The sequence below is a fragment of the Dromiciops gliroides genome, chromosome 1 (genome assembly GCF_019393635.1).
Source record: "Dromiciops gliroides isolate mDroGli1 chromosome 1, mDroGli1.pri, whole genome shotgun sequence".
In the NCBI taxonomy this organism is placed as follows: domain Eukaryota; kingdom Metazoa; phylum Chordata; class Mammalia; order Microbiotheria; family Microbiotheriidae; genus Dromiciops; species Dromiciops gliroides.
Genome location: NC_057861.1, coordinates 641086242 through 641096452, shown reverse-complemented (window position 1 = coordinate 641096452; position 10211 = coordinate 641086242). Strand labels below are relative to the sequence as shown.

At 37.1% G+C, this 10211-nt stretch overlaps 1 protein-coding gene across 1 annotated transcript in view; it reads right to left on the bottom strand.

The window, feature by feature from the left end:
* Positions 1-7064: 7064 nt before the first annotated feature.
* The window catches only part of CD274 (CD274 molecule), a 31558-nt gene continuing 28411 nt past the window's right edge, over positions 7065-10211 (bottom strand). The window contains exons 6-7 of the mRNA XM_043978841.1: positions 8599-8673; positions 7065-7120 (exon numbers count right to left, since the gene is read on the bottom strand). Coding sequence (XP_043834776.1) covers positions 8633-8673 — 41 coding nt within the window. The 3' untranslated portion in view covers positions 7065-7120; positions 8599-8632. The remainder of the gene's footprint in view (positions 7121-8598; positions 8674-10211) is intronic.

Sequence of the window (10211 nt, the reverse complement as noted above, 5' to 3'; positions counted from 1 at the left end):
TCACTTTCTTGTCTCTAATTATGTAATTCTCTATCCCTCCCTACTTTGGGAGCCCTTTAAGTTGGCCTGCAAAATACCCATCAGAATTTTTTGATTCCTGAAGTTCTACAATGAGAATTTTCCTGGATTGATGATTTTTTTCTTTTAAAGTACAAATACTTATCAATGCAATGGAATATTGTATCACAAAATGACAAATATGAAGAATACAAAGAAACAATACATATACATATATTTTCTGGGTTTTTTTTTGTATGTGTGAGGCAATTGGGGTTAAGTGACTTGCCCAGGGTCACACAGTTAGTAAGTGTTAAGTGTCTGAGGCTGGATTTGAACTCAGGTACTCCTGACTCCAGGGCTGGTGCTCTATCCACTGCGCCACCTAGCTGCCCCCAAAGAAAGTTCTTAATAAATGATTGTTGGTTGTTGTTAATGGCTATTAAATTCAAAAATAAAACATTATTTGTTTTAAATGCAAGAAATCCTGGGAATTTTCAAAGAGGGACAATGCCGTATTAATTTACTAATACCTTGTTTTAAATTACTTGGCCAAACCTATTTCCTCCATGATAGAAAGGGGCAGGATGCATATAGAGTTTCTAGATGAGGAGGATGGGAAGGGTTCTGAAAGCGAAGGTGATGGGCACTAAGGGCTACTTGACCTAAAGCTAATGCTGCTCATGTCATCAATACAGACCTAATTAGTTACTGAAACAGTACCTTTATCTGTTTACATAAAAACATCAATAACTAATGTATATACTAGTAATGGAATTTGTGAGAAAGGAGAAAAGACACTTAAGACAATAATTAACAGCCCATTTTCTGTAAAACCTTCAAGTGGGATTAGTATTTCCTAACCTTTGACTTCACATTTATTGGTATGTGTCATAGTTACCAACATTGTTGTATAAAGAAAACTTAGAGTTAATGGAATCCTATCTCCAACACTGACTAGTTATATTATCTTGTGAAATGCATTTAGTCTCTCCTATCTTCATTTGGATCCATAAGATGGATTCATAAAACAAGGATAGTGGCACAAATGCTTTCTTGCAGAGATGGAGAACACAGGTATGTTATCTGATGTTACGCTGTGTGTAACATTGGACTTTTTAAATGTTAGCTTGTTTTGCTGAATGGTTTTCTCTTTTTTTATTCCTTATTATAAGGGATAGCTCTCTGGGTAGGGTGAAGGAAGACATGTGGGTAATGTTAAATTTTTATTAATATATTTTTAAAAATATATAAATGAGCACATTTTCACTGATGAAGTCATTTTTGGACAATGTACCCTGAACAGCCTGAGGAATCTATGGATCCACCCTCCTTGGCCTGTCCCCATTACACAACTCTGATACACTTGAGGTTTAGATTTTACCCAGTTCTAGCTAGAATGAACTGCTAAAACTCTCCAGCAAACTTTCTGATGAGGCAGTTAAATTCCACATTTCTCATCCTCAGCAAGCCTTCCCGGGTAATTTAAAAGATCTTTCCTTTTGCTCCTGGTCCATGTTACCTGATCCTATCACCAGCAACATCACAGCTGCCAGGGTAGACTCATTGTCCCAAAATCCTATGTACCTAATAGCCTCCAGTGGCCCTGGCCCTTTCACTATAAGGCATATCCCACTGTTCCTCTGGGCAAGCATGCTGCCCCATGGGATATCAAGGTGAGAGAGGGCACATAAAACTCTAAGCTTAACTGAATTACTATCCATCTGTCCATACTCTGTCATGATGTCCTTGACCATATCAAAAAATCATGAGGGCAGCTAGGTGGTGCAGTGGATAAAGCACCAGCCCTGGATTCAGGAGGACCTGAGTTCAAATCCAGACTCAGATACTTGACACTTACTAGTTGTATGACCCTGGGCAAGTCACTTAATCCTCGTTGCCCCCCCCCCTCCAAATCATTCTAACTACTCAGGTGCTACTGAGGTGAATTCTGTCCTAAATTTACATGCTAGTGCCCTTTGCACCTAACATTTTGAAACTATTCTTTTAGAATTGACTGCAGATTCTGTCGTCTTCAATCCTCAATAGTGGCAATTTCTTATTCTTTGAAGGTAGACTAATAGTCAAAAGTCACTTGAAGTAATTCCTGGTAATTAAAGTAGGTTATTCTTGCTCCATAACAATGACTCAGATAAAAACAAAACAAAACAAACTAGTTGTGACTACATATTAATGAGTGTGAGTTCCTTATGTGGCTTAGTGAGTAGCTCTGAAGGCAATTCACTGGAGTTCCACAATTATTTTTGAGCAATGGCACTGGAATCTTTGCATAGCCTTTCAAGGAAGCTACATTGAACAAAACTCACTGAGATGTATAAGTTCTGGTGCATTTAGTTCTGGAGAGTTGTTTTTTTTTTTTAAGTTTCATTACATTATAGTCATGTAAGACACTGATGTTCAACTTGAGAGAGAGTGTGCTGTAGCAAAATGTGTTCTGGATTTGCAATAAAAAAATCTAGTTTCTAATCCCAGGTGTGGGGTTTTTTGCTACTTGTGTTAACAAGTCACTTGCTCTCTATCATCTTCACATACTTCTCTGTAAAATGAAAAATGTAAAATAAATTGGATAAAATATTTTCAAAGTTCTCTTTTAGTTCTGTATGCTATTATCTTAGTTCCAGGATCCTCCTTTATGAGAATTTCAAGATCAAATATGTACACAACGGGATAGATATTGAATTGCATTTTTATATATAAATTATGGGAGTATAATATTCTCTGCATTGGAAAGTCCCTTACAGTCTGTAGAAGTCCACTCCTTTAAAAAGTCCCTGCAGCCAGACATGGTATAGCATGCTTATAGTTCCTCCTAAAGGGGAGGCTGAGACTGGTAGATTGCTTGATTTTAGGAGTTCTGAGCTGAAGTAGGGCTAATGTCAATCAGGTGTCCTCACTTAGTCTGGCACCATTGTGGTAAGCCCCTAGGAGCAGGGAGTCCCTGGGCTATCTGAGGCAAATTGATCCAAGTTAGAAATAGAGCAGGTCTCCAAATCCAGAAAAAAAAAAAAAAGAACTGTTGAATCCGGATGGAAATTGAACCATACTATTTCTATTGTTGTTGTTGTTGTTTTTCTTTTTTTGAGGTTTTTCCCTTTTTGCTTTGATTCTTCTCTCATTACATAACTAATGCAGAAATATGTTTAATGTGATTGTACTTATATAACCTATATCAGATTACTTGCTGTCTTGGGGAGAAGGGTGGGAGGGGAGGGAGGGAGGGAGAAAAATTTGAAACAAGAAATCTTACAAAAACAAATGTTGAAAACTATCTTTACATGTAACTGGAAAATAATAAAATATTTATATGAAAAAAAGAAAAGAAAATAGAAAAAAAAGAAATAGAGCAGGTGAAAGCTTTGGTGTTGATCAGCAGTAGTGTCAGGCACATGAGTGGCCTCTGCTCTTTTAGCTTGTATAAGACTGGAAGACCTAGTCTCAAAAAAGAAAGAAAGAAAAGAACAAGAAAAGAAAAGAAGCCCCTTATGATTAAAATAAATCTCTACTGAGCTTATTATTAAAAGTTTACTTCTGCTGTAATTCTAAAAAGACTGACTCTTATCCAAACAAGAGAACAAAAGCTTCAAATACACTTTTCAAATACGGCTTCTCACATCACTTATTGTGTTACTGAAGTGCTTGTGGTATTCTGAGGGTACTGGAAACCAGAAAATAAACACTTTGATACATGCTAGAGAATAAAATAATTTTTAATAAATATCACTTTCATAACATTGTCGAAAAAAATACAGAAGTTACCCTGATTTGTTAGACATCTATATGTAACAGACATAATTATTAAAGTGCTTCTAAAACATCTTTAATGTGTTCACATAGCCTTCCTGACCAACAAAAAGTGTTTTCAGTGCATGGGAGTAGATGAGTAAAAGAGGTAGATCCAGAGGTCAGGTCAGCAGATATTTGAAAAGTGGTTTATGGACCCACTTTATCCAGAAAAAAAATATCCTGCTACCATTTGCAAACTAGTGCATATAGAGGAATACTGTGGGGATGTGGGCAGGCAAAAAGATGACTGAATTCTTTCAATAAGTGTTGCTTCATTGGATAAGTTCAAAATTTGAGGGAGCAATAAGGTAAATTGGGGTGATAACTGAATTATAAATAGGATTACCTATTTGACCTTGAGTAAGTGAAAGGGATATAATCATCCTTATTTACACTTCTCATGCAGGTTGCCCCCATCTTGCAGTTGGCAAATATTTATGAAATGCTGCTTGGTACCAGGTATTGTGCCAAGAGTTAGGCATGCAAAGAAAAGCAAAAATTGGTACCAAGGAATTCACATTCTGATGGGGGAAACAACATACAAATAACTAGGTCTATACATAGACATTCATATACATACATGCATATATGATATATACAGAATAGATGGAAGAGAATTTCATAAGGAAAGGCACTAGAGCAGGGGGGAATCATGGGAAAGGCCTTCTGTAGAAGGTGGTATTTGAGCTGAGTTTCAAAGAAAGCCAAAGAAACTATGAGGTAGAGGTAAGGTGAGAGGTCATTCTGTCATGAGGGACAGCCAATGAAAAGGCACAGGGTGGGGAAAAAAAAGTGCTATAAATGAGGAATAGCAAGGAAACCAGTATATGTAGATTATAGAGTACATGAAGGGGGAGAACGTGGGAGAAGAAGATTGAAATATTAGGAAAGGATCATGTTTTGAAGGGCTTTAAATACCAGAGGGATTTATATTTGATCCTGGAAGTAATATGGAACCATTGGAGTACAAGAGTAACATGACCAGACCTATAAGTATAGGTCTGGTATAAGTATAAGTATATAGTATAAGTATAGTGACAAGTGTCACTTTGTCAACCAAGTGGAGGATGAATTGAAGTAGGGAAACAAGATGCTATTGCAATAATTCAAATGAGAGGTAATGAGGGCTTGAACAAGGTAATGGCTGAGTGAATAAAGGAAAGGAGATGTATTTGAGAGACATGAGTGCAGAAATAAGAAGATTTGTTAACACATTGTATATATGGGATACGTGTAAGTGAGAGAAGTCAAGGATGACAACTAGGTTGTGAGCCTAGATGACTAGGAGGATGGTAGATCTGCTTGAGTGTCATAAGAGTTTGTACAGTAATAAGGAAGTTCCAAAGGAAATTCTTTTTTTAGACATATTGAGGTTGAGATGCCTAAGGTACATCCGTTTGAGATGCCCAAAAGGCAGTTAGTAATGTGGAATTACAACTCAACAGACTGCTTACCTCATTCTCCCTTGTACCAATTACTTGGGTACTTGTCCTTCCAACCAGACTGCTAGGTGGCACAGGAAATAAAGTGCTTGGACTAGAGCCAGGAAGACTTATTTTCCTGAGTTTAAATCTGGCCTCAAAAACTTGCTAGCTGTGTGGTCCTGGGCAAGTTACCTAACCCTGTTTGCCTAAATTTCCTTATCTGTGAAATGATCTAGAGAAGAAAATTAAGTATCTCAAGAGGTTGTCTATAGGAATTTGCTACAATATATACATGGACTACAGAAGGTCTAATTTCGCCTGACAGAGGGCAGTGGTCTTCAGAAACACAAGATTATGCAGTCAGAAATTGCAGCATCTATCCTTGGATAACAGAGTATGTAAACAGAGTGGGTATAAAGAGAGATTAATTAGGTCAAAGCTAAAGCATTTGAAGGGGAAAGATCTCACAGTAGGCTAGGTTTCAGTTCCATTCAGTTTGAGTCTTCTTGAGGGAGGAAGCATATCATCATTATCATCTCCATCATCATTCTTCAACACAAATATAACAATAATTAGCATTTATATAGTGCTTTAAGATTTGCTAAGTGCTTTACCAATATTGTCTCATTTGAGCCTCATTACAATTTTGGGGGTAAATGTGATTACCCCCTTTTTACAGTTGGGGAAAATGAGACAGCAGAGGATAAGTAACTTGCCTGTGGTCACATAGCTAGTAAATGTCTGAGGCTGGATTTCAACTAAGGTCTTCCTGACTCCAGGTCTAGTGCTATACACTATACAGTATACCACCTAGATACCTCTATACACATATACATACATAAATATATATGTATATAATATAAAATATATTCAAAATAATATTTTCTGCCAGGAGGCAGAAAAGGAAACTAGAAGCTGAGGGGAATCAATAAAGACCTTATGTGGAAGGCAGCTCTTGAGCTGAGCTTTAAAAAGAGTTTGAAATTCTAAGAGGAAGAATGAAGCTAAATCATCTAAAATGTTATAAAATCATATACTCAACCTACAAGTTTCCCCACATCCTTCCCATTTTTACCAACATCCTATAATAACGATACTTCCTTTTTGGATGCAAACCTTCCATTTAAATAGCAATTTTAAACAAGGGGGAAAAAACCAACCACCCCATCCAATCATTCTTGGAATGAAAGTGTTGAAGACCACACTCACACGACAAGAAGACTCCCAAAAATTGAAATAGAGAGTGACATTTTCTACTTAAATAGGACCATGTAACCAGGTTTCCCAGAGTCAAGGGCAAAGCACAAATTGAATCTTTAACTTAACACAAAGAGATTCTTCATAAAGTGTGCAACCCAGGGCCCATGTCCATTTGCATAACACTCTCCTCATTGATGGAGAATGATTACTTGATGATCATTCTTCATCAACTAGGAGAATATTATATAAATGAACTTGAACTTTGACTTATAGTTCTAGGAGCTGTGTACCAGGTTACAGAAAGAGCAATACAGAGCAATGAGCAACTTCAAAATCAGAGACTCTCACAAACAACAGATTTGTATAAATGGCTAGAGGTATCATCACTCAAAGATACCATTCACTCTTTCTCCTCAAAGCAGGCTGGAAATATTTCTTGAGCATAGTTCCAAAAACTATTCAACTCTCCTCTGAAACAGATGGGGGTTGTTCCCCTTTCATTCTCTATGTCTTCCTTCTTTCTTTTTTTTTCCCTATCACACCATTTTCTCCCCTTATTTCCTTCCCAGGAACTGAGGTATTTGAAGCACATTTCTATGACAGTGCTCAACACTGAGGGAATTCCAAAGAGGCTGGACGGAAAAGCTTAAATCAGAGGCTGAGATGTTGGGTTCATGCCTTCCCAGCATTTGTATCTGTAGAGGACAAACAAAAAAGATTGGAAACAGGAATATATATTAATTTCTTTCTTAATCTTAAAAATGTTTAGCCTCTTTAAAAAATCCATTAGAATAATAATTCACATTTCCATAGCACTTTAACATTTACAAAGTACATTTCCCCCCACTAGTTAGGACAAGTAATGTTTTCATTTTTACAGATTAGGATACTGTTATTCATAGAAGTACACTGTCCTGCCCATTTCACAAAGCTTTCTAACAGTCAGGGTTGAAATGCAGCACTCATGAATTCAGTTCCATCCAACATTTTTTTTCCATTTCTCTACCTCATCCAACATGGTGACTAAATATAATAAAGTTTCTGCCCATATTCTTTTGCAGGTGTCAATGCCATAATGAAATTGTTAGCACTTTTCTGTATGTACCCACAAAAAAAGAATGAATGTTAGACCCAAGATAAGCAATTAATCTAACTTGTTTAGACTGAGTTTTGCTAGTTTAAATGTGAGCTCAGTGCAGAAGATTAGTTTTTGGAACAGAATTTCTAAATAAATCCAACTATCAATCAATCTATTCCCAAGCATTTATCAAGGGGCTACTATGTCCTAGGCACAGTGCTAGGCATTGCTGCCACAAACACAAAAGAGATAAATCCTTCCTTCAAGGAGCTTACATTCTACCTTAGGTGTTAGTCATATTTGAAAATAAGTAAAGATATGATATGTACACAATAAATAGTATTCTTTTTTTTTTTGAGGGATGCACTAACAAATTTAGGTAATCAGGAAAGGCCTCTTGAAGGAAGCAGCACTTGAGATGAGTCTTGAAGGGCACACCCTTCTGGGGTTCTACAAGGTAGAGGCATAGCTGAGGAGGAAAAGCTTTTCAGTCTGTGCCAAAGCACAGAGGAGGGAGGTGGCCATGGTTGTTCTTTACCTAGGGCCACACTTCTTTCTTGGGTTGTTCAAATGAGTAGTTTTCCCTCTCTTTACAAATGGATAAATTCCAGAGGGAAAGGAAATATCCTCCCATCCGTAATTCAAACTGGTTCCCTGAGACACTGAAATTGAAGCAAGGAGATTTCAGCTGCAGACTGTTAGAACAGAACAGCTTCTAGAACAATTGGGGTTCAGTGGTAAGGAATCCATCTCCTTCCTCTACTCCAGTACCCCTCCTTCAACTCTCCCCCAATGAAAGAGCCATTTTTCCTTCTCATACTGTGTGAGAGGTAGAAAGAGGTGGTTCCTTAAGGGGGAGTAAATTTGAATGATACATGGATTCGCCTGTGGTTTATTGAAATGGAGAAATCCTTTTTACTCCCTAACTACTCCCCACCAAAGAAGGGAAAAATCTTGGTTGACATTAGTTTCCATTCTTATTGTTGCCATTGTTGTTATTCTCATCATCATCATCTATTATTATTAATCATCTGGATTTTGCATGTTTTTGGCCAGCATTCTCTCCCAATCCACTTAGAATTTAGTTATACTTACCGTATTAGAGTTCACTGGAAAATTGTTGTTGTTGTTATCTGGGAAGACAATTTTTCTCTATGTCTATTGTTCTCACTTTAAAAGAAAATAAACATTTTGGTTATTTTTCTCCTCTGATATGATACACCTATATATCCTAGGCAGTAGCTTGGGTTTACATTGTGTATCCCCAAGAAAAGTTTGACAAGGAGATAGGGGAGGGGAGGAGGTTGTGCTCCTGAGGACTCCTTCCTTCTAAGTTTTGTACAGGGTGCTACATTGCTTAGGTGGTATCTATATTTTTTGTTTTGAATAAATGCCATGGATTTTCTTAAGGGCCATCTTTAAGTATCTAATTCTATTTTCCACCCTGTATCATGTTCTAGAATGCTGGATGACCCACTTAGATCCTTCCCAAGAGTACCTTAGAAATTAAAAACTTTGCAAATACTGGCTCTGATTATGGATATTTCTTAGTAAAAATCTATATATTAGGGGGCAGCTAGGTGGCGCAATGGATAAGGCACTAGCCTTGGATTCAGGAGGACCTGAGTTCAAACCCAGCCTCAGACACTTACTAGCTGTGTGACCCTGGGCAAGTCACTTAAACCCCATTGCCCTGCAAAAAAAAAAAACACACACAAAAAAAACAAAAACAAAAAAACAAAAACAAAAAAAAATCTATATATTAATCTAGTCAGTTACAATATCTTCTAGGTCTTTGTTCAGATTTTCCTTTGTGTAGTAATTTAATGGGAAACCTGATGAGACCAAGTTTGGAAATATTTGATCTTCCTGCCCCTTCTCTTCTTCCACATTGTCAAAAGCCAAAGGGGAAGGTGGGGGAATTTCTTACAAAACCACTAAAAATTTCCTCCCATTTTCTACTTCCCTATATTTGGGTTCAGATCATTTCATTTCATTTCCATGTGGAGTATCTTATAGGATCTCAATTTTCAGAGTATTGATTGGAGAAAAATCTGGTCTACAGATCATCCTTTGAGCAAGTCAAATTGTCTACCTGTACTCATTTACTGAGTTTGTTGTATACAGTGGGAAGAATAAAACTGAACACTGAGGTAAACAAATTTAAAACTATCTATTGCCCTCCACAGGAAAAAAAATACATAGTTGCTTGGAATCAAAATGTCAGAGTTTTATCTGAATTGTGAAGTTTGTCATATTTACTCTACATTGTCCAAAAAACTCAGTATGAGGATGCATCTTATAAGCATAATTAAGAAATCAAAACTAGATATTGGTCAGCATTTTACTTCACCTTTATGTATCAGTGCAATATTGTAAATGGCAAATAAATTGTTTATTATCAGGGTTAACCCTGGGGAAAACAGAGAAGCTGGCAAAGCCTGTCTTTCTCAGTTCCCTTCTCAGATCCTCTAGATACACCACTACAAGCCCACCCTCTGTTCAATATCAGATTTCAGTCTTATGCAATTCTAGCACAGAACACTAGATTTGGAGACAGATTACATGACTTGGAGTTCTCTCTCTGCTTATGTACTTTCATGGTGACCTTGGTCAAGTCACAATCTCTCTGGGTCTCAGTTGCCTCTTCTACAAATGAGGATGGACTAGATGACCCCTAGGATGCCTTTCAGATTTAAGCCCTATGT